Here is a 27,155-nt window from a genome sequence, read left to right as displayed (position 1 = left end):
AACCCGCGAGCCACAACTACTGAGCCCACGTGCCACAACTACTGAGCCCACGTGCCTAGAGCCCGTGCTCTGCAACAGAGAAGGCACCGCAATGAGAAGCCCACACACCGCAACGAAGAGCAGCCCCCACTCGCAGCAACTAGAGAAAGCCTGCACGCAGTAACGAAGACCCAACACAGCCAAAAATAATAAATAAATTTAAAAAATAGATTAAAAAAAAAAAACAGGGCACACAGCCTCTGCAGGCAGCCCTCCCTGGCCAGAGGGCCCAGGAGCACAAGGAGGGGCCAGCCCAGCGGGCAGGAGGCAGAGACAGCTGACAACCCTGCATCTAACACCGCAAAGCAGTAACCACGCATTCTCCCCCTTTTCCCCACATCTAAAGAACCCTCCCGGTACCTGGGGAGGGAAGCGCTTCCAGGCCTCCGTGCACCCTCACCACGGCCGCGCCTACCTTCTTCATGAGCATGTAGATGTGGGTCTGCGCGGCGTCCAGCACGTAGCGGTGGGGATGCTTCAGCCCCTTGACTGTGATGTCCATGGTTTTGCCGTCTATGTTTATCCACCGCCTCGCCCCTGGGGCCAGAAACAGCCTGAGACGGGGAGGAAGACGTCAGCAAAAGTAGCCAGACCAGGTCAGTGAATGAAAAGTTCACAGCTGCTTGGGAGCGAGGGATTGACAGTTGTGGGTTGGGTCCCCCGGGCTGGAAGTGGTCTTTTTAGGAGACACTAAAGCATTTGAACAGGCCATCAAGCAACATTTCCTAGAAGCAAGAAAACAGCCCTGCCAGCATCGGGAATGTGAACTTGTGTTTGACTTTGGAATTCCCAACCTCTGGCAGAAAGAGAGCAAAAAGTGGGTGGGCTGACCCTCCCCCAGCTTTCTCCCAGGACCTCCAGCCTCCCGGAGCAGGGGTGAGGTGTCCACAGCTCGAGGTGAGGTGACTGATGGGCACGCGAGGCGTGGGGGGCCTCTATCCAGTCTCCGACCTCAAGCGTAACCGCGGGGGGGGGCAGCTGGGGTGCCGGGGGGAGACCTCCCCACCAATCTGGCTCATCCTCACTTGTAAATCTCCTCCGCTTTCTCCTTGACCTTGGACTGATCTCCGTACTTCAGATCCTCACAGGCTTCCCAGAATCCCAGATTCTCCCCTGTGCGGGGGGGGGGGGGGGGGGGGGGGGGGGGAAGGGGTCGGGGGAGGGGGGAGGGTCCACGGGGACAGCCGGACAGGAGTCCAGATGGGAGGGGAAGGGAGGAAAGAAGAGAAACGGGTCAGCTGGGGTGCATCCCATCCTGGAGCAGCGACTACGGCGGGGACAAGACCACACGTCCTCTGTCCAGGGCCCCGAGAGGCTTGTTACCCCGGCCAGCACACCTACGTGCTCCAGGGGGCCACGTGCCCTGTGTGTGCAGCCCACGTGTCTGCCGGGAACCTGCGCTTTCCCCCGGGGCACACGACTCAGAGCTCAGATGAAGCGCCAGAGGCGGTCTCGTTCCTCTTCATCCAGGAGGTCGCACACCTTGCTTGGACAAGTGACATCTGATTAGGCTGGGACGCATGCGTCTCTGCTCTGTAGGTTTTCTCCGTGAAGGGTCCTGGTGACTTTGCGCCTGGTCGATGACGCACGTGACTCCCACCTCCTTTGTGCACAGAGAGCCCGTCTCTTAGGGCTCCTCGCGGGGCGTATTCCAGCCAAAGACCCTCACGGAGACGCTGCCGAAGCAGCGATGCTGACGGGCTGGCTCTCAGGAAGGCCTGGTCACCTGAGCCGGAGAGTCTGCGCCTCTGGGCCCAGGGGGAAAGCCAGCTTCTGCCCCACCCTGTTTCCTTCCACCTTCTCTAACTGGAAGGGGGATTCTCCCAGCCCCCAGTAGTGGGAACGCCTCGGTGCGCCATCCCAGGTGGCCAGTTTTCGCCTGAGAAAATAAACGGGGTCAGTCCAGTGGGAGAGCAAGAGCTTATGTGTGCATGTGTGTGTGTGTACGTTGTGCGTGCACACGTGTCTGTGTATTCGCGTGTGTGCATGTGTGTGTGTGCCTGTGGGGCAGGGGGGAGGTGAATCACAGAATGCCATGGTGGGCGGAAATGGACCAGACCATCCCCTCCTCTCCATTCCCAGTATTCTCTGGAAGGCTCCCAGGTATTTTAGACTGGAAAAGTTTGCACGATCCTAAGCTAGTTGACCTCTGTCCCATAACTCCATAGAGATCCTTCCTCTTCAGCATGAAATTCAGGGTGCTCCTGGGACCGAGGTCACAAGCATGAGTAAACAGGCCAGCAGTGCTCTTAAGTGACAGCCATTGGTCTTACAGCAAGTGCCCTGTAGACCACCTTGCCCACGGCAAGACGGTTAATTGCTGAAGGGCAAAATTAAATGAGCAATTATTCACACTAGTCAAAAGGCGGAAACAACCCACACGTTCATCAGCAGATGAATGGATAAACAAAATGTGGTGCATACGTACAATGAGTATTATTCAGCCTTAAAAAGGAAGGAAGTTCTGACATAGCTACAATGTGGATGAACCTTGAAGAGAGCGTGCACCGTGAAACAAGCCAGACACAGGACGATTACAGTCTGATTCCATTTATATGTGGCTCCCAGAGTCGTCAAGTTCATAGAAACAGAAAGTAGAATGGTTCCCAAGAGCTGGCGGGGAGTGGAGGAGTGGGGAGTTAGTGTTTAATGGGGGTAGAGTTTCGGTTTGGGAAGATAAAAAAGTTCCGGAGACCGATGGTGATGACAGGTGCACAATGATGTTAACGTCACTGAACTCTACACTTAGAATGGTTAAAATGGTAAGTCTTACGTTATGAATATTTTACCAGGGTAAAAAAAAAAAAATTAAATGAGCGCGGAAAAATGTGTACATGAATGTTCATAGCAGTACTACCCATAATAGCCAAAAAGCTGAAACAACCCAAATGTCCACCACCTGAGAAGTAGATAAACAAAATGTGGTATCTTCACAGAATGGAGTATTATTTGGTCATGAAAAGGAATGAAGCATCGTTACATGCTCCAACGTGGCCGGACTTTGAAAATACTACGCTAAGTGAAAGAGGACGGAAAGCCACATATGGTATGATTCCATTCATAGGAAATGTCCAGAACAGGCAAGTCCATGAAAATAGAAAGTAAATTAGTGGTTGCCTAGGGCTGGGCGTGTGCTGGGGAGTTGGGAGCAGAGGAAGACAGAGAAATAGGGAGTGACTTCTATGGGTCAGGGGTTTCTTTTTGAGGTGGTGAAAAGGTTCTAGAGTTATATAGCGGTGATCGTTGCGCAACTCTGTGAACCTACGACACAGCACTGAACGGCACACTTTAAAAGGGCATGTGAATGATACGGTCTGTGAATTCATAGCATGTGAAGCATATCTCAATTTTTTCAATTTTAATTAAATGAACTGATTATTTACGTGTTCTGTTCGTACCGGAAGCCTCGGGAATCTCATCCCGAGATCACCAATAGCGCTCTTTTAATAACGCAGGGAAATCTTGGGGATGGATTCTTACCAACACTAAGTAACGCCTGGGTGGGATAAGCTCAGAGTGTAGTTTGTTAGCCGACCACTAGATGGCGGCGGATCCACTTATTCACCAGTTGCTTCCGGCCTGTTCTAAAAGCAGCTCCCTTTCCCATCCAGCTGCTCTGGGCTTTATCACCTCGCGGCAGTTAGGCTTGATCGGAGAAAAGCGATGTTCAAGAATCCATCTTAGCATGTGACGTGTGCATCCGGCAGTCGAACAGGCTCATGGCAAGTCCCGTGGGATACCTTCAGGTGCACTCTCACAGGCCAGTGGGTCCTGGGGAGCCAGGCCGTGTCAAGGCTCAAATGCGATGCTCCCCACGACTGGGGACTTGGAGAGAAATAAAGGAACCCCATAAAAGTAAACTTTTCAGGGAGGGTGGTGAAGCCCATGGAACGCTCCACCTATAGGGAAGCTGGTCCCGTCTGGCCTTTGCTCTTCCCAGGTGTCTCCCACTGCAGTGTATTCACGAGGCTGCAGGGGCCTCCGGACGGCTGGGGTATAAAATGTGGCCCCATCCATTCCATTCACATCCTCCAAGGAAGCAGACCAGGAGCTGAGACAGTGGCTCTCGATCATGGCCGCATGTCAGAATCGCCTGGGGGGTTTTCAAGACTTCAGAGATTCCGCCCCAAACCAATTAAAAAGGAACCTCTGGGGATGGGATCCAGGTGAACTGCACGGGCGGCCACGGCAGAGGAGCCCTGAGCGGAAGAGAACCAGGTACATGGCGGCAGCAGACCCGGGAGCTCGGGGGTGGGAGACCCAGGGATCAGGGCGAGCCAGTGAGGGCAGCCAGAGGGGGTGGAGCCTTGGAAACCTGAGTCGTGTCCACGTGGATTCTGTGAGCAAAGCGATTCCCCCGACTGCGGGGCCCCCGGGAGCCAGTGGAGAGACCGGGTCCAGGATGGAGTCGGCCCAAGTAGAGCTATGCAAACACCTGCCGAGCGACCTCGGAGCCCCAGGCTGGACATTCAGGAGTATTTCTAAAAGCAAATGTTTTATTTAAAAAACTGAGAGACCCACCACTGAATTCTTTCTTGAGAAAGTACTGGAAGCTCTGTCGACCCTTGGGGTCTCGGATCAGCTCGCTGAAGTTGAAAGCCCATCGTTCCACCCGCATCCTGGTTGGGAATTCCACCCTGCAAGGACCACAGTTTGTAAATGCTCCGGATACTCAGGCCGCACCCAGGGGGCCTGCGTGCGGCGAGGGGGCTTCAGCCCCTGCTAACCTCCGCGAGTCCCCCCGCCCAGGGCGCGACCCAACCCTCCCCTCCTCCGTACCCGCACAAACAAGCCGAGTAACCCCTTGCTTGGAAAATGCAGCCTCGGACACATCCCCTGGGCCTCGTCTCAGGATTTGGCCTCCCCAGCGGGGGGAAGGAGGCCCCCAGCAGAGAGCCTCACGCTAACCCTTCAGGGCAGAGGGACATGCACGCCTCCTCGAAGGCCTGTGGAGACCAGGGGGCCAGCCTGCCACACCTGACCAGAGAGAATCCCAGAACGGCCCCGGTGATGGGTGCTGCGGCCACGGCCACCCCCTCCACACCCCTTTCCCACGGGAACATCTGGTGACCCTTCCTGCCCTGCTTCAGGCCCCGTGCCTCCAGGCAGACACCCCACAGGCCCTGCCGGCCGTGCACCCTCTCCCAGAGCCTCCCCTACGACACCAGGCCCACTCCACCGCCGCTCATTCTGAACACGCTTCGATCTCAGGAAGGACACGCGAGCCCAGCTAACACTAGCTAGCGAGCCCAGCTAGTGTGGGTCTCACGGTCTAGAAAATCCAGAAAACTGTTGGCTTTTCTCCTATTCCTTATGGAATTCTCCGTAACCCAACACAGCCCCTGGGAAACAGAGGTTCCCAAGTCCCAGACACCACGTTGCCCACTGGTGCAACAGCTGAGACCGTGACTGGGTACAAGTGATGTCTGTGGGATCTCGAGTCGGTCAGGCGAGCTCACGCCTCCCTAACGTCAGCGTGGAAACAATAAGGATCCCGGAATAACAGCTACCACTTACGGAGTCACCATCTGTGACGCACTGTGCTTTACACACACACCCATCGCTGGGTCCCTAAGGGAACACGGCCAGCTGGATAGCACTTCCAAGACGACGGAGGCTCAGAGAGGGTAAACCCTTGCCCGGGCCCACACAGTAAGAAGCAGGGCCCGGCATCAAACGGGTGTGCCAAGTTCAGCGGACAGCAGAACCCCCTGGGAGACTCATTAAAACACGGGCTGCTGGGCGCCACCCCCCAACTTCCTGACTCAGGCTCGGGTGCGGCCCCAGAGCTTGCATCTCCCACGAGCGCCTGGAGGACGTTGATGCGGCCGGCCCATGGCCAACCCTGGGAGCGGACGCTCCGAGCCGGTCTTGTGAACCCTCGCTGCTCACTGAAATCAGTGGGCTAATGGGGCTCAGGAGGCAAGCCAGCCAATTAACCAGAGGCTTTGGAGATAAGGGCTGGGTACTGGGTTTCTGTCTGCTATGTTTTGTTTGTTTGGCCGCACTGCACGGCAATGTGGGATCTTAGTTCCCAGACCAAGGTTTGAACCCGCGTCCCCAGCACTGGAAGCGTGGAGTCTTTACCACTGGACCACCAGGAAAGTCCCTGTTTTTGTTTTTTTTTAAGCTTCCCAGGTAATGTTGATATCGTTCTAAAATCTAAACCATTAGGAAGAAGGCCGCCCGCTTTTGGGGGCCGGGGCTCATCTGGCATCCGCCCAGCACCCTCCGAGCAAGGGCTCCTACATAAGCATCACCTCTTTTCTTCACCAGCAAATCTCTACCTCGAGCTTCCATACTCTCCATTGCACGTAGCACCCGGCAGCACCCACGCCTCCTTCCCAAACCCTCTCAGGACGGTCCCTGTCCTGGCCAGGGGGCCCTGCCTTTTCCCCCACAAGAGCCGACCTCTGCACGTCCTTGTGCACAGGGAGGTGCAGCCTGCCTCTCCCTGATAACTGCGCGAGAGACACAAGCTCCAGAAAACCGTCCTAATAACTAGAGGCCCCGGAAGACTCCCCAGAAGCTGGTTCTAGAGTCTTGGGCTCTGCGGTTGGCCCCCGACTCCCGGTGAGCGCCCTCCTTCACCTGTCCGCTGCCCATAGCAGGCCACGCGGAGGGGTGAAAGGCCTCCGCTGCTACGCCCGCTCACCTGGCCGGGTCTGTGCCACCTGGGTGATCCTCGTGCCTTAGGTGGTGATGGCCTTGGCGTTGACCCCGCTGGGCATGCACCTGACGCTCTCTGTTCTTCCAGCCCCCCCCACCCCACATGCTCCTTCCAGCCCCTTCTGCCCCTCCTGCTCCAGCTTTCCCTGAGCTGTCCCCCTCTTCTTGCCCCCTATGTTAGCTTGGGCTTTTCCCCCCTGCATCTTGGCCTCTGCCCCCTCTTCCAGATGACAGATTTATGCAGGCACAGGTAGCAGCAACAACTGTTCAAATTTCATAAACAGCAGAGGAGTGAGTGGTGTAATCCCTAAGGCAGCTTTAGGGCTCTGCCTTCCAGGAACTTATTTTTACCCTAGTCAGAAGTCAAAACTGCAAAGCCACGAAGATGATTGTTTTCTTTTCAAAAACGCTCTATGGGCTTCCCTGGTGGCACAGTGGTTGAGAGTCCGCCTGCCGATGCAGGGGACACGGGTTCGTGCCCCGGTCCGGGAAGATCCCACATGCCGCGGAGCGGCTGGGCCCGTGAGCGATGGCCGCTGAGCCTGCGCGTCCGGAGCCTGTGCTCCGCAGCGGGAGAGGCCACAGCAGTGAGAGGCCCACGTACCACAAAAAAAAATGATCTATGTATTGTTAAAGCAGAGTTACCACTTGACCCAGCAGTTCCATACTCCAGAGAAATGCAAAACATATGTCCACATAAAAACTAGCACACGAATGTTCACAGCAGCGTTATTCCCAATCGCTAAATGGCAGAGACAAGCCAAACGTCCCTCAGCTGATGGACCGATAAACGAGATGTGGCGTGTGCAGGTACATTAATATTTTTCAGCCATAACTCGGGATTGAGTATGAATACCTGCTTCAGCATGGATAAACTTGGAAGGCATTATGCTAAGTGAAAAAAGCTAATCACAAAAGACCACAGATTGTGTGATTCCATTGATGGGAATGTCCCTAATAGGCAAACGTGTAGAGACAGAAGGTTTAGCGGTTGCCTAGGACTGGAGGGTTTGGGGGGAGGGGAGGGTAATAGCTAAAGGGTAGGGGGTTCCTATTTGGGTGATGAAAATATTTTAAAATTGTGGTGATGGCTGTATAAGTCTATGAATAGAGTAAAAACCGTTGGATTGTACACTTCAAGTGGGTGAATTATACGGTGTGTGAATTCTAACTCAAAAAGTTACTTTTAAAAGGACCCCGATATCTCGAATACATACAGTTTGGCATTTAAATCCCAGAACTGGGTGTCATCCGTGACCCAAGGATTGCTAGGAAGGCAGCCCGACATGATGGCGTCGTTGGACGAAAACTGCTCACTGTACTTGATGATCCTGAAAAGCAAACGGAAAGCGATTCCCTAGAAGTTCAACACCCCAGAGACCAAATCAACACTCAGGTTGACCGACCAGCCTGCCCTCCTTCAACTTGACGGATTTAGTTACATGCTTGTTACTGTCTTCTTAGAAAAACGCTCTAACAGCCCTCGGGATTGGCAGGTGTTGAACAAGATCTGTCCTATTCTAGTTGTGAAATGAAACCTCACCAAGACCTGTCCTATTCTAGTTGTAAAGTGAAACGTCGTCTCCCAGACCAGTTCTTTGTGACTCCTCCGTACGTAGTTCATTAAAATACAGCCTCTTTACGTCGGATCATGAGTTTTCAAAATGCAAAGCTGGCTCTTTGCACGTGTTCAAACAGGTGTCTTGGCGCCATCTTGGGAGCACAAGGTCGCCACGGACTCGGTGAGATTCTGTCGTGCCACCCTGGGGTCCACCCTTGGTCAAATAATGCCTGCATTTGGGAACTCAGACCCAGTATTCACAGCCGTGGTCTCACTGAGACAAACGTGGGCAAGAGCTAATTCCTCCTGGTCGGGTTAGACCTTCTGAGTCAACACGTGTCCTGGTATCTGGCAGTTTGGAAAAAACCTGGCATGCCTTCACCCTACAGGTGGGGATTGCATCCGTAGTATACACGTAAGGCACCTGCCACAAAGTCTGCCCACAGCCATGAGCGTTTGATAGAGCAGGACCATGCCCGAGAGACACACCAGAGCTCTCGGTTTACAGTTCCGTGCGGAACTCAAGCCTCTGGGCTCCATTTCCCCCACGACCTTCTTATTCTTATCAGACCTTTACAGTGGAGCAGCTGAAGGGAAGGGGAAAAAGATGCATCCACAGGTCCAAACACTATAATGATGTCAAAATTATGGTAATGAGGCTCTGAGACAAACAAAAATTGGAAAGTGGGCCTACGAGGTATCCAGTGTAGCCTCTGAACCGCCTCTAATGGACTTTGTTTGGTTTCATGAAACTGGGTTTCTGGAACATCAGAGCAGATGGGTCTGGCTTTATCACAGAACAATAAGCATCATTAGAATCCAAAGTGAGCGCCCACTGAGTACCCGCGTGCAGACCCATCTGACTCAGCAGCCGCAGACAGAAGTCACTGCAAAAGGTGGGTGAGGTCAGGGCACGTATTTTCGGGCAGGTGGTAGTTTTGCAAACTACGGGCTTGGGAGGATGTCAGAAGATATTTGGAGATTTTGACAAGAGCCTAACCCTAACCGCACTGGAAGAAAGGCACTGGACAAAACACAGTATCTCCCACCCCGATCGGTATCTGTGGGCAGAATAAATGACTAGTCATGTCGTGTGTCCCCAGAGATCATCCAAGTCCATTTTCAAGTGTGCAGAAAAATTGCAGAGCTAGAAAGGCGCGCCTCCAAGGGATTCCACATTTTGAAAGGGTAATTGCTTACATTTGGGGGGCACTAAACCTTTTCATGTCTTCCAAACAATGCCCTCTGGGAGACTGGATCCAAGTAGCCTGAACGTTCAAGAATCCAACATAAATTTCCAGTTTCTCCCAACGGGATTTTAACTCAAACATTAACAACGGATACTTATCAGTACATTGAACACAGAATCCAGCCGGTGAACTTCTGACTCTTCCCACTTTCCCATCCACACAGACAGGCTGGTCTAGGGCCTCAGCCAACCCTGATCTTGCCTGGCCCGAGACCTGAAGACTAGCACTGAGCGAAGAACCAGGAACTAAACCCCCAAGAGACTGCTTTTGTCCCCGTGAGTCCTTCAGGTTCTTACGTCAACCTATGACTCGTCAAGTTCGCCTTGAAGCAGTCCCCCTCCTAACTATTGTGCAAACCCCACCAAGACCAGCAAAGCAGGGACGTACCCGCCAAGGGACACGGAAGACTTCACCGTGGACCTCAGTAAGGCCTGTCGGTAATACATGATCTGGAAGAGAAACAGTTGTTAGATGTCCAACTGCCCCACGGGGGTGTCGCCAACGCCGACACGTACGTATGGCTCCAGACCAGAAGCCATGTCCCCATCAAAGCACCCCATTCCGTTCCCTCAAGCCGGCCACCCCAGGACCAGCAGGGCTCAGGTCTGCAGCAGACGGGTGGCCCCCAACTCCAAATGAGGAGCCTCCTTCACTCATCTCATCGTGTGTTAGTCTCGGAAAAGGCACCAACTGGGAAAAAAAAAAAGTTCTAAGGTGCGTTAAAGTGAGACATGGGATAGACACAGAAGCTTAGCTTTTCCCCCAAATGCCTCTGACTCACAGAAGCAGATCTAACTAACCTCACGGCCAACCCTTCCCAGGGCTCTCTGTCTTGCACCCCGGATACAAGATTTGCCAACACAGGTCGCTTGTCACCCTGGACAGATGCTGAGCGGCCCTGTCACTGTAGCAGCAGGGACCAGGGTGGAGGCATCCGCTCCACGCCCCCCAGTTCTGTGCCGTCGGAGGGCATCTCGCACCCTGAGCCTCAGCGGCAGCCCCAGCCAGATCTTACATGAGATGCTTTGGCTTCTGTGCCGTCCGTTAATTGGGAAACAGCTGTTTGAACGTTACACATGGTTTTCATTTCATCACTGAGTGCAGAGCATGAAGCCGAAGTACACATGATTTGTAAGAGGATTAAAAATCAGATTCCCTTGAAACTGGGAGACTAATTACCTCTTTTCTGACAGAAACCACTGTTTGTTTCTGTAAAACAAAGAAGCAAAAACCATTAAACAGATGTCATGAAATCATTACAGTCCAATTACCCATTTGAAAAACAAAAACCCTTCCCCAAGAGAAAACTGCCCGTCTCTTTTGACTTAAAGGATAGAATTTCCCCATCACCAGCCCTTCCACCCTATTCTACACAACTTCTAGAGAATAAGACCGGCTACGAGGTTTGCTGAGGGAAGGGGATGCTTTACCACTGTAACTTTATCCCACTCTCCTAAAAGCCAAGATGAGTTCAAGACTAAGCTTGGGATTGCTCCCAACCCAGCGTAGCGCCTACAGAACGTCTGAAATGGAACGAACGGGGGGCGGGGGGGAGAAACTAGCCACTTGACCAATACCATATGTTGCGGGGGGAAAAGCCACGCTGTCAAAAACAAAGCACACAATTAAAAGACTCAAGAGAAGCCTCCGCTGCAAGCTGAGTCCAAGAGCTGAGCTGTGACATGGAAGAGCTCACACCGGGCCCTATCCTCTCTGAAGCCGTTTGGGGGAAGTTTGCGTCCCCTCTCTGGACTTTTCGAGTCATAGTCGAGGAAGGATGGCTCCAAGAGGGGCGCCATGTTTAGGGTCTTGGAAGCTCCTGGAAACCATTCAGACCCGTCTCCTACTAAACTCTCCTACCATCTGACATGCTTCCCCGGTACCACTTGTCTGCCCCACGCAAATCTTGGAGGCTCGGCATGGTGGGTGATGCCAATTCAGTTTTCCTAGGTCTGGTCCAGGGGCTGCCTGGAGCTGACTCTTACACTTCAAGCTGAGCATCTAATTGCTGGCTGCTAAAACCCGTGCTGCTGAGTGCAGCCAGGTTTGCGCTTGAAATAGAGTCAGAAGTCCAAGGAGGACACGATCTCCCTCAGCCAGTTAGTAAAGTAAGTACTGGCCCAGAGCCCATTAGCGAGGAAGGAAGGAAGGTCTGAGCTGGAACGTCATGCGCAAGTCTCTCCTTTCTAATCCACGCTGGGTTTCATTTTGCATCATTAGATTGTTTTTATGGGCTTGCTTTTCGCAGGAAATCCTTCTTCCTGGGTGGGGTAGGGAGAGTTAACTCAGAAAGGTAATGCTCAGGTAGGCCTCTCTAATCTGCCACCCCTTCCCAAACTTCCTTCTTCATAGCACTGATCACAAGTATAATTCAATATTTGTTTGTGTGACTCTTTGTTTAATCTATGTATCACCCATTAAGCACCATTAAGAGCAGGAAGACCATGTTCATCTTCCTGAGCATAATGTATGGCACAGAGTAGATGCTCATTAAATGTCAAACAAATGATGACTGCAGTGTGCTTGGAGGCCTAGAAAAATGGAGATGTATTTTAAGGTTAACAGAATAATTTTCCACTTAAAAAATTGAGAACACTCCCCAAATATTTTGGCAATCACACTGATTATCTGTTCCAATTCTCTAACAGCCCTAACATAGGGCTGTTTTAGAAGACACATGTTTCAGGTAGAAAAGAACCCTGGGGTCAGAGTAGGGGAGCTGGACTTTTGTGTAACAATAACCACCAAACAATAGTACAAAGCAATTTACACCTCTCTGAGCCCTTACAGAGTTTGAGGGAGAAAGGTTTTATTTTTCTGATTTTCAGCTGAGGAAACCAAGGCCCTGAGATCTCCTGGTCAGTAACCGGCTGAGGCAGGATTCAAACCCAGATCTGCCCTTTGCAAAGCCGAGGAGTGATCCAGGAAAGACAGAAAATGATCTGCTCTCTTCACCAATGCCTTCCTCCTTGCCCTGAAGCTGAATGAAATGTCTTCTCTGTCCGGCCATTTAGTTTAAAATTAAAACAAAACAGAGTGCCAGGGCCCCAATCACAAGAGGAAGCACACACACAGAAGACACTCTGTAAGTAACACTGGTGATGGTAAAACACACTCCCAGCTAGAAGGGAAATAAGATCTGGGGACCTGAAGCACAGCACGGTGACTACAATTAACGATACTTGTGAGTTGGTCAGAAAGTAGAGCTTAACCGTTATCACCACAAAAATCGCAATTACGTCAGGGGGTGGAGGTGTTTTTAACCCACCTTATTGGCGGTAACCATCCTGCAATATCTACATGCATCCAGTCACACACTGTACACCTGAAACCTACATGTGTTTTGTGCCAATGATACTTCCGTGAAGCTGGAGTCCGGAAACACGAGCGCTGGTATAAAGACGGCGACTGTACTATAAAGCAGGTACCACCGTAAACACCCTCCTTTGAAGCACCCAGGCCCCAGGATGAGCCGTCCTGTGGGCCACTGGCCTCTGGCCTCGGGGACCCTGCGTGGACGAACACAGACAAGACAGGCAGACTCTCGGCCTGTCCGATGGTCTCTGGGCTCCCCGGGGAGCTGTCCTTGCAAACCGGTCGCCAGCACACCCATTTCTAGTCCACTTAGCGTGGTCTGACTTTGGTTTAATACCTTTATTTCTGGGGTCATTATCTCAAGCTTCAGGGTTTTAAAATTTTTATATTTTAATTCCCTTCTGGACTTTGCTGTCCCTTTAGGGCTCTGTGTCGAAGGTGTGGTTTGCTGTGGGTTTTCTTGAGTCCCCAAATTACCAGCTATCTCCTGGGAATCAGACTGCAGTGGATTTGATTGAGTCTAAGAGTTTGCCCACCTCCACCCTGGATTGTCCGAGTGGATTTCAGCATTTCTAAAAACAGCCATCCAGAGACTTCCCTGGTAGTGCGGTGGTTAAGACTCCGCACTCCCAATGAAGGGGGCCTGGGTTCGATCCCTGGTCAGGGAACTAGATCCCACATGCATGCCTCAACTAAGAGTTCGCATGCTACAACTAAGGAGCCCGCGAGCCATGACTAAGGAGCCCACCTGCCACAACTAAAGACCCAATGCAACCAAATAAATACTAAAAAAAAAAAAAAAAAGCTGTACATAGGATCTGCCTCCTGTGGATTGACATATAGGGTATCTCTGTGCTTTTAGGAGTGCACGTGTATCCGGGAAGTGAGGGAGAGGGTTCCGGACTTTTCTGAAAGACGGAGAGAGAATTTGATGGGGTGGGAGTTGTTATAAGAAAGAGTATCGACTTTGGGGTCAGAGAGGTCAAAATCCCTGTTCTGTCACTAATTGGTGACCTGACTTTGGATGACATATTTGGCATCTCAAAGCCTCTGTTTTCTCATTCGTAAAAGGGAAGAGAAAAGGGGGGATCAAATGACAGAATCCTTAAGTGACTGGCATAAGGCGGGGACTCAATGTACCCTGGCTACTGATCAGGGTTCAGATACTGCTGCTGAGAAGATTCAGGGTATGGCATTAGCCCCAATTACGAGATAAAATACAGGATGCCCAGGCAATACTGGGGACATATTCACGCCAACAAAAGTTATTCGCTGCTTATGTGAAATTTAAATTTAACTGGGCATCCTGTATCTTACTTGCTAAACCTCACAACCTACTTTCAATATGATTATCACCTAGCCAAAGGCCATAAGAAACATTAACGTGCAGTTATTAAAAAATACACGGGCTTCCCTGGTGGCGCAGTGGTTGGGAGTCCGCCTGCCGATGCAGGGGACGCGGGTGCGTGCCCCGGTCCGGGAAGATCCCACATGCCGCGGAGCGGCTGGGCCCGTGAGCCATGGCCGCTGAGCCTGCGCGTCCGGAGCCTGTGCTCCGCAACGGGAGAGGTCACAGCAGTGGGAGGTCCACGTACCGCAAAAAAAAAAAAAAAAATACACACACACACACACACACACACACATTGGTCGCGCCGTGGAAGGACGCACAACCCTGGCTTTCTCGGCAGCTGGTCCACCTGGGATGAACTCACTTCTTTATCCTTCATCCCAGTGACAGGTGTCGCTACAGCAGGAACACTCGCCTAAGGGACTGTCAAATACTCTGCAGTCTTGGGGTTCTGACTTCGGACTTTTCACTCGCAGAGCTGCCCACATAGGGACGCATCCAGATCTTGTTTACACAGCTCTGCAGCCAGCTTGCCGGCCCTGAAACCCAGATGCAGGCTGCAGACGACTGTCACAGGGCAGGAGGGCTCAAGGCCGTGCCCTGGAAGACCCTGGGGTGACAGTGGACAGTGGCGCGGGAGCCCCAGACAGGGCTGGGCAGGGACCCTGGGGTCAGGCAGCCAGGCGGGAATCTGTGCAAACAGGGCTGAGAGCCCAGCAAGCCATGGAGTGAAACACAAGGCGGGGAGAACCACAGGGAACCGGGGAACACAGGCCTGGAGAGCAGAGAATGGGTCAAAGGCCAGAAACCAGGAAATCCGGGAACGGAGGCCGTTAACGCAAAGCAGACACAGGAAAGAGATGGGGGCAGCCGGCTGGCCAAGGAGCCGAGAATCCGAGGCTGTGAGCCTCCGAACGAGGTCTGTCCTGCCATGTCCTTCCCGATCAGGCTGGGGCGGGGGGGTGACCACACAGCTTCCAGGGCCCAAGGCAAGATGAAAGCGCCCGGCCCCTGGTCCGAAAAAGTAGTAAGAATTCTAAGACAGCAGAACATCAAGGCAGGTGCGGGGCTGCTGAGCGTGGAGCTGGGGGCCTGAGCACAGGCCGTCTGCTCCTGAAAGGGGCCCTGGGTGCAGGACCGAAGGGTGTGGTCGGGGAGCAGAGGTGGTACCCGGAGGACCTAAATGTCCCCGGGGCTGGCCCAGCCTGGGCAAACGGCTCAATCTGTCTGTTTCCGTTTTGTCCTCTGAAAAAGGGAACTTATATAAGCCTCACTTCCCAAGCTGCTGGAAGAAGGTCATAAAATCCAGCAAAGCTTCTGGAAGCTGCGTGACGGACATCAGGGCCCGTCAGCAGGACACGGAGTGGGCTCAGGGGCCCGTCCGCTGGGGCGCAAACCCCAGCCTCACCGTCTCCGAGACGTGTGACTCGGGTACGTTGCCTGGTCCCTCGGCCTGTCTCAACTGTGGAGCAGAGATGCTGAAGCTTCTGCCTCGTGAGCTGCTGAACCTGCACAGAGCCCCGACCGGGGGGAGGCGGCCGGCCCCGCGGCCGGCACACAGGGAGCTGTGGGCAAGCCTCAGCCCTGCCCCTGCCACCACCGGTCACGCAGGAGCCCCAGGAAGACAGCCGTGTGTCCCCAGCTGGGGGAATACATGGCGGGAGGGGTTATTGCTCACGGAGGGCTCCAGGCGGGGGCTCTGCAGAGCACAGTACTTAATACTGGACGCACCAGGCAGGGGTGTGGACACTGGCGTGTGCCTGCCTCCCCCCACCCCCAGCCAGGGCAGCAGGATGAGAAGAGACAAGGACAAGAAGGAGACTGGCGAGGGACAGTCCCCCAAGCAGGGTCGAGGGCCTCCAGACCCCATAAACGCTCTCTGGCAGCAGGGAGACAGTTGTAATGACAGTGAAAGCTGCAGTGTACACGTCGGATCCCATTCTAGACACTTCACATAAATGACCTCGCTGAGGCCCCTGAGGAAGGAACTACTCTTATTCCCATTTTATAGATGAGGAAACTGAGACCTTGAGCTCAAGAGCTTGTCCAAGGTCACAGCTCCAGGGGGTGGCGGAGCTGTAGTCACTCTGGTGTCAGAGCTCCCTCGAGCACACGGCACTGGCCCTCGTCACAAAACGACCCTGGTGACCCTGTCGGGGCCGGGGAGGGAGGGCCGGCCCCGGGCACTGCTGCCCACAGCAGGCTGGGGCCCGGCCACCACTCAGCCCCTCCCTGCAGGGCCAAATCCTCTGATAACGGGAAGGTGGCCCCCCACCTCCAGGCATCAGGACTGAGAGAGGACACGCTCCCTGTGTGTCACCCTGACTCTGGCTGGCTCCTCCCAGGGCTGGGTGCCCCAGCGGCCAGTGGCCATCAGCTTGAGGAAGTGGGTCACCCAGGGTCGTGGACACCTGCCAACCCCACAGCCTCCTTCCTGTGCTCGATGGTGTTTGTGGCTCTTGGATCATTTTCCCCTGTTTAAGGAAAAAGAGATCTTTTCACGAATTTACGAATTCTCGGAAATGGGTCATCTCTTCAAAGCGGCACCGAGATCTTCTCTGAACGAGGCAGCATCCGACGCCTCTGCACCCCCAAGGCCTCCTGGACACACGCCCCGTCCTCCGGACCCTCTCCTCTCAGGCCAGATAAACAGGGGACACTGGGTCCCACTGTGGGGAGGGTCACACAGGTAAAGCCCAGCCCCTAACAGCTGGCTGTGACCCGCGCTGGCCGAGGGGAGGACGGAGGGGCCCCGTGCGCACGAGGATTACGGTTCTTTGTTCTTCTTAATGCACCAGGGCAGCCAGAGTGCAGACAGGAGAGAGAGAGCTGGTGGGAGAGAGACACAGAAGGCACAGAGTAAACAGCAGTGACAGCGCCCCGGACACACAGTGCCGCGGCCGCAGCCTCACCCCCCGCCCCTGCGCAGACTCCGGGCTGAGAGCATCTCGGCCCCGAGCCTGCCCGCCAGGGAGCCTGGATACACTTCCTCAGCGGCGGGGCCTGGCGCCCTCCTGCGAAGGCACCCCAGATAGTGCCCGAGAGGAAGCAGCTCACTCAGCATCTGCGCTGTCCTGCCAGGGCTGAAGCTAGAGATCCCGCCCCACGCACACGCGCACAGGCGCACACACGTGCACAGGCGCACACACGTGCACAGGCGCACACACAGACACATGCACACAACGCACAGACACACACACACATACAGAGACACAGACACACACATATACACACAGATACACATACACACACATATACACACACACACACACACACACACACACAGCAGCGCCTGGTCCGAGCGAGCGATGGGCCTTCCTCCTCCCCCCTCCCCCCCCCCCCCCCCCCCCCCCCCCCCCCCCGCCCCGCCACACCACAGAGGTTTCCACAGCTGCCTGATTCCTAATAACTGCAAATCTCCCAGCCGGGTTCAGTATTTTCCTTGATGACTCTGTTTCCTTGGTAACCGAGCCTGACAAGGCCCTGGCAATGATCTGTTATCTGACGAGAGGAACGTAGGAAAGGCCGCTGAAGGCTGACAGTGCCAAGCGTGCATCAAAGGAAGGGTGACTCTGAATTACGGATGAGGGTCCCAGCAACGGCCCCGGGGGATGCCCTCTGGGGACGCGACGTCCCCTCCAGGGGGACTCCAGCCGAAGCCTCCAGCCCACACACTGGGGGGGTCCCCAAAGCCATCCTGAGTTCCAGGTCCCGGTGGGCAGCACACACGAGTCAGAGCCTCCGGGCCAGCTTTGGCCTGCGCCCTCCTCTTGCCCCTCGACGTCCTTCCTCCTCCTTTCCGGGCTCACCCCCCCGGCTCCCGCCCAGGGCTTCAGGCACTGGCTCACGGATGACACACTAGGCTAACAAGGCCCCTGACCCCTTGCTGCCCAAAGACAACGGTAGACAGAAAGCAAGGAAACCACCTACCGCCAGTTTACGTGGGCTTAGGCTGGTTTACTGGCATCTGTGGTTCTCAGCCCCGCCGGGGGGCACCGGACAAAGTTTGGAGACAGTTTTGATAGTTGGGACTGAGGGGCAGGCAGGGAAAGGCTCGGAGCTACTGGCTTCCAGGGGGTTCAGGCCAGAGATGCTGCTGAACACTCCACAATGCACAGGACAGCCCCCAGAGCACGGTCTGGCCCCGAGTAACAGTGCTATGGTCGGGAAACCCTAACCGGGATGCCCACTCTTTCAGCAGCTTCTGCACCAGCTTTCTTTAAATAAAAACCCATCTTAGGAAATCTGCCAGCCATCATCAATGGTGGCCTACTGGGGGGAAAGGGTCCTTTTAAAATAAAAAGCACAGGAGAATCTTTGCAAAGATCCCACCCAACGAGATGCAAAAGGAAGTGGGACAGTCCAGGTCCTGTCACGCGGATTAAGGTTTAAACCCAAAGTTGATTCAAGGGTTGTGAGCCTGGGGCCTATAGACTTCGGGGCGGGGGAGGGGGGACTGGCAGAAATTGTGTTTGAAATGCCTGTCTGCACACCCCTGGGTGAAATGGGTTCATAACTTTCATCGGGTTTTCAAAGGGGGAAGTGACTCAGGAAAGTCTGAAAGCCAGCCATCTAGATCCCATTGGCTCTGACCTGCACGCTGCCGACTCCGGTCTCTCTTGACCAGAACCCCTGCCATGGCCTCCCTGCTCTGACACCACACAGCCCATAGGCCTCCCCTCTCTGGCAGTCTCAAAGGGGAGGTACCAGTGCCCCACAGACACAAACAGACAACAGACATGTGGACACCTTCCCGGCCTGAGACCCTGACCTAGGCCCCGCCCAGCGTACGCAGCAGAGACCTACCTGTTTTACCTGAACTTCACTTGGATCGGTCACTCGGTCCAGGCCATAGTCCAGCACGTCGTTCATTCCCGGCTGAGTGGGGAAACAAAAAGAAAAACGACATAAGAACCGCTGCTGGGAGAGTCTCCGGTTTCTGACTAACTCTGGACCTTGGTCAAGCCGCCGATCGTGAGGCCAAGCTGAGGGGCGTGGCCCAGCCTGTGGGGAGCTGCAGGGGTGTGCACGACTCTCCAGGCGAGCTGGTGAGTTTCATGGGGCTGTTCCACCACCACAGCATCCCCAGAACCTAAAACAGAGGGATGGGGAGAGGGATGGAGGGAGGGAGGGTGGATGGATGGAGGGAGGGTGGGTAGGTGATGGATGGATGGATGGATGGATGGATGGATGGAGGGAGGGAGGGAGGGAGGGTGGGTAGGTGGATGGATGGATGGATGGATGGATGGGTGGGTAGGTGGACGGATGGATGGATGGATAAGTGATGGATGGATGGAGGGAGGGTGGGTAGGTGGACGGATGGATGGATGGATAAGTGATGGATGGATGGATGGATGGAGGGAGGGAGGGAGGGTGGGTAGGTGGACGGATGGATAGATGGATAAGTGATGGATGGATGGATGGAGGGTGGGTAGGTGGACGGATGGATGGATGGATGGAGGGAGGGAGGGAGGGTAGGTGGACGGATGGATAGATGGATAAGTGATGGATGGATGGATGGAGGGTGGGTAGGTGGACGGATGGATAGATGGATAAGTGATGGATGGATGGATGGATGGATGGAGGGAGGGAGGGAGGGAGGAAGGGTGGGTAGGTGGACGGATGGATAGATGGATAAGTGATGGATGGATGGAGGGTGGGTAGGTGGACGGATGGATGGATGGATGGAGGGAGGGAGGGAGGGTGGGTAGGTGGACGGATGGATGGATGGATAAGTGATGGATGGATGGATGGATGGATGGATGGATGAGGGGTGGGTAGGTGATGGATGGATGGATGGAGGGAGGGAGGGAGGAAGAGTGGGTAGGTGGACGGATGGATGGATGGATAAGTGATGGATGGATGGATGGATGGATGGATGGGTGGATGGATGGATGGATGGATGGAGGGTGGGTAGGTGGACGGATGGATGGATGGATAAGTGATGGATGGATGGATGGATGGAGAGTGGGTAGGTGATGGATGGATGGATGGATGGATGGAGGGAGGGAGGGTGGGTAGGTGGACGGATGGATGGATGGATGGATGGATAAGTGATGGATGGATAGATGGGTGGATGAGGGGTGGGTAGGTGGATGGATGGATGGATGGATGGGTGGATGAGGGGTGGGTAGGTGGATGGATGGATGGAGGGTGAGTGCACAGATGGATAAACAACCTGCAAACTCAATCAGAGTTCACTGGGATTGGCACGTGGGACTCCCGACTCCCTTCCCGCTCTACAGTTCATTGTGTTGCAGAGTCCAGGCTTCCGTCAGGCACCCAGAGGTTCCAATCCCGGTCCTGCCGCTTCCCAGCTGGGAGGAAGGTCTTGGCAACTACTCTCCTCGCCGCCCTTCCCACCCTGGGAACCGCGGACGATCCCTCCTGCCTGTCGGGTTCTCGTGAGGGCTTAGCACACGATGGAGTACGAAGCTGTCAGCAGGGCGTCACCGTTACCAAGCAACGGCCGTGTGCATCGTAAGGGCGCGTGTGTGAACACCTGGCCCAAAGCTGGCCTCAGTGTGCCTGTCTCCATCCGGCCTCCCCAGCCAGCCCCGCTCGGTCTCTCAGCCCCTCGAGGCCAGCGATTCGGGTCTTCCACCTCCTCTGTTTGGTGCGGACACCCGTCTGGTACAAAGAACTCCCCCCAGGGTGACGGAAGACAGACATCACACACACACACTCGCATACTCCCACACTACGCACACTCACTCTCACACTCAAGGACTCGCTCACGTGCACACACCCCCTCCCACTCACAGCTCACATCATCACTCTTTCGCACTCTCACAGGTGTGCACTCACACCCGAACGCAGCCACATGTGCTCACATCTGCAGCTCACACACATACGTACCGGCACAGCCACACGCACACACACACACGCACACACACACGCTGCCCCCCTCGGGGCCCCTGCCCCCCAGCAGGCCCTCCAGCCTCAGGGGCTTCCGTGCAGTCGTCTGCTCGTGTCTTGGACCCCTTCTCCAACTCTTGGCTCTGCACTTGATCCACACTCTGATGTGAATTCAGCTGCTCCACGGTGCACCTGTGTAACCGGCGCAGGACCCTGAGCTGGAGCCGCCCGCGGGCCTTGTCCTGCGGCCGGTCCCCGCCGGCCCTCCCCACCCCTCAGCTGCTCCCATCGAGCTGCGGTCCCACCCCGGGGCCCTGCCTTCAGAACTCTCCGCAGGGCTGCCTTTCTCCTGCTGCTGTTTGGGGAGACTCCCAGGCTGCATTTGCTCACGTACTCATTCATTCATTCACTCCTTCCCTTATACACTCATTCATTCACTCACGCACTCATTCATTCATTCACTCATTCCCTTATCCACTCATTCATTCACTCATGTACTCACTCATTCATCATTCACTCATTCATTCATGCATGCATTCATTCACCCACTCACTCACTCATTCACTCACGCACTCATTCATTCATCCACTCATTCACCAGGTAGCATGGGGGTCTCTGTTCTCCACAACAGTCACCAGAGCCACCACTGACACAGTTTCTGGGATGCAAGAGGCAGCTGGAACGCAGATACCGCAGAGCTGACCGTCGGCGCACAGGACACAAGGGCCACGGTGGCCTGGCGGTGGGCTGTCAGCAGACAGGGAGCCGCGCAGCCGCGTGCAGCCCGGGCCAAGTGCAGGAAGCCCCGCCTGCCCAGAGACGCCAAGCCCACCACCACCCCCTCCAGCTGGAGGAAGTTGAACGCCAAGGCGTGGTGCCCGAGAACATCCCCGACGCAAAAGCCCAAGAGACAATCTGCTAACGGCTCCTTAACTCAGGTTAGGAAAGGACCCTCGTACCCCCAAGGGCTGCCCACGAGGAGGGGACAGTCCCAGAGCCGGCATCCGGAGAGGGCCGGGGTGGGCGCTGGTGCCACGTCCCGGTGCCACGTGGCTGCGCCGCATCCCTCCCGTCCCTTGTCTTGTTCTCTCCTCTTCTCACCATTACTCTCTCCCCTGACGTACAGTTTGGACCTTTTTGGTGCACGGCACAGAAAACAAAGAATGAATAAAACACCAGATAGTTTTAAAAACAAAACAAAACAGGGGACAGAGAGAGAGATGAGGTTGACACAGGGAGACACAGAATTCGAGGGAAGGGTTGGAGGAGCCTGATCTTGGCGTGAACGTTACTTCCGCGGACAGCTGGCCCCAGACCCCTGGTCTGAAGCAGGACCCCAGCCCTCACAGCTGTCCCCGCACCCGTGCAGGGCACACTCATCTGTGTGTTCCAGTCTCAGCCCCTCCACCAGACTGTGAGCTCCCTGAGGGCCACGTCTGTCTCGGCTCCCAGTGGAAAGACCCCCACTGCCTCCTGGGCCCCTGGCACAGAGTGGAAATTCACAAAGCAGATGTTTGGGGCTTTTTTTCTTAATCTGGATCAGAGTCGATGGAGTCTCCCATCCTGTTTTAATGGTAAAACGTTGTATGTCAGACCCCTTTCCTAGGTTCATAAATGGCCTTTGAAATATTATTTTCACAGTGTCACAGTGTCCAGTCACGGAGCTGTAACTTAATTTACTTTGCCCCTCTCTGGACATTCAGTCCACCCTCAGCAGGAAGTGGAGGACAGACATCCTCTCGGGTGAGTGTCTGCACTTGTGGTTGAAACAAAGGCCGTTTAGCTCGACGCTCGGACCAGCAACCGCCTGACTTAGAGCACACGTGCCACAGGCCGCCTCTGTCCCCGGACCGCATCCTCCTTGTACCCATGGTCCACGTGTCAGCGGCCTGTATCCTGGGGAGACACGGATGCCACAGATGGCACAGCAACAATGCACGGGGGGCCCCGAGATGACTTTTCTAAAGGAACCGTTTCTCCTTCTGTCCGTTTACACAATGAACCTTCGTTTGCTTCGTGCCCAGATCTGTACCCTGTTCCGCTGGGGAAAAGTGTGAGAGGAACATGGCTCTCCAGTGTCAGCAGTTTGCACTTGGAGCTGCCTGAGCTGAGAGAGGGGCCTGCCCGTGGGCGCACCTTCCGTGGCAGCAGCATGCCAGACAGAGGTGTGTTCACGTCCCAGCGCTGCCCAGGCCGCTGCGGCTTCCTGAGGCTCGATCTCCCCACCTGAACGACAGGGCAATGACACCCCTATGTCACAGCATTTCCGTCAGGTCCCTGGGATCAGCCAGGCTCAGGGCTTAACCCGGGCGCGTGGCAGGTGCTCAGCGGCCTTCGGCTGTTACATCATGCCCGGCGCCCGGCTCCCCGGCTGGTGCAGACTCAGGGCCCCGGGAAGGTTTCGCGGATCCAGGGCCAGACAAACGAACAGGGGATGAATGTGCTCGGTAAGTACGGCAGCTGGCTACAGTCACCCCACCCAGCCAAATGCTTTGTCTGCCCGGCTGGCTCCTTCCCACCCAGCTGACAGTGTGTCTGGGGCCCCTGGAGACGGTCTGACGGCCCCCAAGCGCCTGGGCTGCTGCGTTGTCGGTCAGATTGCTCAGTTTCCAGCCGAGACAGACTTCAAACCGGACGCTCTTCAAACGGGACGCATCCGTCATCCTGACGCCCTTGGGCCACCGAGAGGCTGAAGGCTTTACGAAAGTCAGGGAGAGAAGGAGCCAGGGCCACCCGGCCCCGGCCCCGACTCCTGGTCCGGTTTTGGGCGAGGGGATCGGCAGTGAGGGGGCCGGGGCGGGGAGAGAGGTTTTGTGTCCGGGGAGCTTCATGTCTGCTCCAAGCACAGCAGGCTTCCTTCTGCACGTGGCCCCCCCCAGTGCCGCCAGTGAGGGACAGGCACCTCTGAACCCGGCACCATGTGCGTGAGAGTGGCAGCAACCACGTGATGCTCTAGTGACCAAGGAGGTGACAAAAGGCCTTAAACGCACAACAACATCACGTGACACTGTCACCGGAGGCAAAGGAGCATGGAGACCAGGAGGGAAGGCTCTGCAGTCTGTGGGTCCAGGTGGCCCGGTGCTCGCTCACTGGCTGTCACTGGCAAGTCAGCAGCAGCCCTGGGCCTCTGCTTCCTCATCAGCAAAACGGGACTAATCACGTAGCCTCTCAGGTAGGGCCGCAGAGATGGAACGAGAAAGCGCGTGCAGGACGATGCTTGGCGCACAGCCCGGGGCACCGCAAGTTCTCCACTCAGGTCTGCGGTGACGGTGACCGTGACAACGCAGGTGATGGAGGTGGAGGAAGTGGGGATCGTGCGGGAGGTGGTGGTAGAAGCCACTGTCAGGGACACACTGTTGAACGTCTGTGCTTCTGTATCACACAGGGAAGAGCCACTTGGCCACCTGCCCGGCGTCGGGGCCGAGAGCTGCCCCGGGAGGCCTGGGAACAACGCGGATAATCTGCTTCTCGTCGTGTCCCTGTAGACCTCCTGGCTGCAGGGACAGAGGGGAGGAGAGGGTCCCAGGGCAGCTCGCGTGCACAGACTCTGTCGCCTGGCAAGGGATTCAGGCACACGGGCGTCCCACAGCACGGAGTCTCCACACGTGATACAGAGGCCGTTTTCCACCCTACAAGGAGCAGGACCGCCTCGGTCACGGGTGCCACGGGGCACCAGCGCCTCTTACCACCTGAGAGCCTTATCCACCATTCGCCATTCTCCTCACCAAGGGTCCCCCCCGGCTTCAGGATGTGATGACAATATGGGCTGAGCACGGCCTGCCTCCCTCGCACACAAAGATCTCGCTCCTGCGCTACCCGCGGGACGGCGGGTGTGGGCTCTGACCTCCAGGACCCTGTGCTCGGCCAAGCAGCCTTCCGCTCAGGCCCCCGGGGACCTGCGTCGGGCGTCGGCCACGTGGTCTAACTGGAGGAGGTGCCCTGAAACCAAGCAAAAGCAAACACGCCTCAACCCCAGGGCCTTAACCTCGGCAACAAGGTATCGGAACCAACGTCCTCGCAGCTGGAACACCTTACGGCTGCCTGTCTTGGATGCAGAAAGAAAAGTAGCGAAACGGCCCAAGTCTGATGGGCTCCAAGTTCAAAACTCCAGAAGCTTTGGCCCCGTGAGGGACGCAGTCCGCTCTCCGGTTCTGAGAACTTGGTTCCCGGTCAGGCAAGAAAACTAAAGGGGGAAGACGAGGAACGTGTGTTCCGAATGCTCCACTTCGCAGAATTCCTTCCGCTTCTCCCACCTCCAGTGCCCGGCAGGCAGCGCACGGGTCTGATGCGGGAGGGAACCGAGGCGGCAGAGGCGCCCGCGGTGGGCGGCGGTTACAGCCTGCTTCTCCGCGCTGGGGACGCGGCTTCCCTCCCAAGTAAGGAGCCGCTACAAGTCGCATCTCGCATGTCCAGCTTGTGCCTCTAGGCCACCTAACGTCCCGAAGCCAGACACGCCACGTGTTCTAAGCCCTGAGGCCGAGCACACATTTATCCCCGCCCCCATCTCTGCCGGGGACCGGATCCGGAGAGGAAAAGGACAGCAGCAAGAGACGCACGGCTTCCGGTTCCCTACACGTGTCCCACCTTTTCCTTCTTACACTCCTCTTCTAAGGCATCGAGTCCTAGCCCTCACACGAGGCAGACTCATTCAGGTCCCTCCGCTACGGAAATGCGCTCAGTCCTAACAGCAACGGATGGGCCACGGGCGGACTCCATCCAGACGGTGAATTTCCTCTTGCAGCCAGAGGCCCGTGGATGTTACTCCACAGCGAGCAACAGCTCCTGCAGATTCAATTCTAGCTCCAGGCAGAGATGAGCCACAAAAGGGGGATGGGGAGCAAGGTTGGGAGCGGTCGGGCGCAGGAAGAGACGGGTGAAACCAGGGGGGAGGTGGCACTCACGGGGCATCGGTGCACCAGCCAGTACGCCTTCTCCTGGCGATCCAGCGCGTACCTGTCCGCTTTATTCCTTTCCTTTCCAGCCCTGAAAAGCCAAAACCCACGTTAAAGGCCGGTAAGCTTTTGCATCTGTTGCTCACGGATGGACGCCCTTCCTGCTGAGCCCCATTCCGGACCACTCTCCCAATCTGCCCGAGTAATCTCTGCTTTTGCCATAATGAGAATCATGAAAAGAGCGAACATTAATATCACCCTTATGTGCTAAGTACCCTGCAACACACTTTTATACGTATTAACTCGAACCCTCCCAGGGAGCAATTCTCAATTTTGCAGTTCAGGGGCTGAAGCAAAGAGAGGTTGAATGTCCCACTGAGGGTCGTGCTGTCACCAGGGGGCAGAGGTGGGACCCGAACCAGGGATCTGGTCCCCGAGTCCAGCTCCCCCTGAGAGCACCAGCGTGTGATGCGATCGTGCCCCCATGACCAGCCCGAGGATCAGACCGTCTCCCCCAGCGTCTCCACTGCAGTGAGCGTGGACAACATTCTCGGCCCACCTGGCTTCCGGATGTTTCCCTGCTCTGATAAACAACATAATCAACACCGGAGTCAGGAGGCAACGGCAATGCCAGAGCCTGGGATGGGGAAAACGCGGGCCCTGGGGAGTTCTGGTTTCTCTCTAGCCGTCAGTGCCACTCTGTCACTTCAAAGAGTTCGCAGCAAGGCAGGGTTTCTCTGAGCCCAGCTGATTTCTGTGAAAGGCTATTCATGCTCCCTCTCATCTCTCAGTCTCCCTCTTTCCCATCACAGGTAGGAAATGACAGGGGTGAGGGAGTGTTCATTGTCATACCCCATCCAGCGCCATTGCCACGGCGACGTGCGCTCCGCTAGGCGATGCTTGTTTGCCCAGGCAACGCAGGATGACGCACACGCCCTCCTCAAGACAGAGTCGGCGGATTTACGTGCCAGCTCATGTATTGTGAGTAACATAATATCCAGAGAGCCAGGTGGGTGGAGAGTGCTCTTCCAGGGGGGTGTTTGCCAACATCCTCTGGAAATTAACTATAAACACTGTCACTCCAACTTCCCCCTTGCCAACTGAAATGGATTTTCTACCGGGTTAACTACCCCGTGTCCTCAGGAAGGTGGGCTGCAGATGGCCTGAGGCACTGTGGACTTTCCATAATGCTGGACCACCTTGGCAATAGAGTTGATCGCTAA

The 27,155-nt window shown here is 55.5% G+C and overlaps 1 protein-coding gene across 2 annotated transcripts in view; it reads right to left on the bottom strand.

Moving 5' to 3' along the window:
- The window catches only part of RGS9 (regulator of G protein signaling 9), a 64,985-nt gene that overhangs the window by 14,783 nt on the left and 23,047 nt on the right, over nucleotides 1-27,155 (bottom strand). Inside the window, exons 8-15 of one of the 2 annotated variants that reach the window (XM_073798383.1) lie at nucleotides 25,942-26,023; nucleotides 18,989-19,060; nucleotides 10,699-10,728; nucleotides 9,907-9,968; nucleotides 7,926-8,039; nucleotides 4,561-4,676; nucleotides 1,065-1,152; nucleotides 455-593 (exon numbers count right to left, since the gene is read on the bottom strand). In XM_073798383.1, coding sequence (XP_073654484.1) covers nucleotides 455-593; nucleotides 1,065-1,152; nucleotides 4,561-4,676; nucleotides 7,926-8,039; nucleotides 9,907-9,968; nucleotides 10,699-10,728; nucleotides 18,989-19,060; nucleotides 25,942-26,023 — 703 coding nt within the window. The remainder of the gene's footprint in view (nucleotides 1-454; nucleotides 594-1,064; nucleotides 1,153-4,560; nucleotides 4,677-7,925; nucleotides 8,040-9,906; nucleotides 9,969-10,698; nucleotides 10,729-18,988; nucleotides 19,061-25,941; nucleotides 26,024-27,155) is intronic. The other variant, XM_073798384.1, reaches the window with a different exon arrangement.

Source organism: Tursiops truncatus, chromosome 20 (genome assembly GCF_011762595.2).
Source record: "Tursiops truncatus isolate mTurTru1 chromosome 20, mTurTru1.mat.Y, whole genome shotgun sequence".
Lineage (NCBI taxonomy): Eukaryota > Metazoa > Chordata > Mammalia > Artiodactyla > Delphinidae > Tursiops > Tursiops truncatus.
The sequence above is the reverse complement of the archived record's forward strand: the minus strand, read 5'-3'. Positions and strand labels throughout refer to the sequence as shown.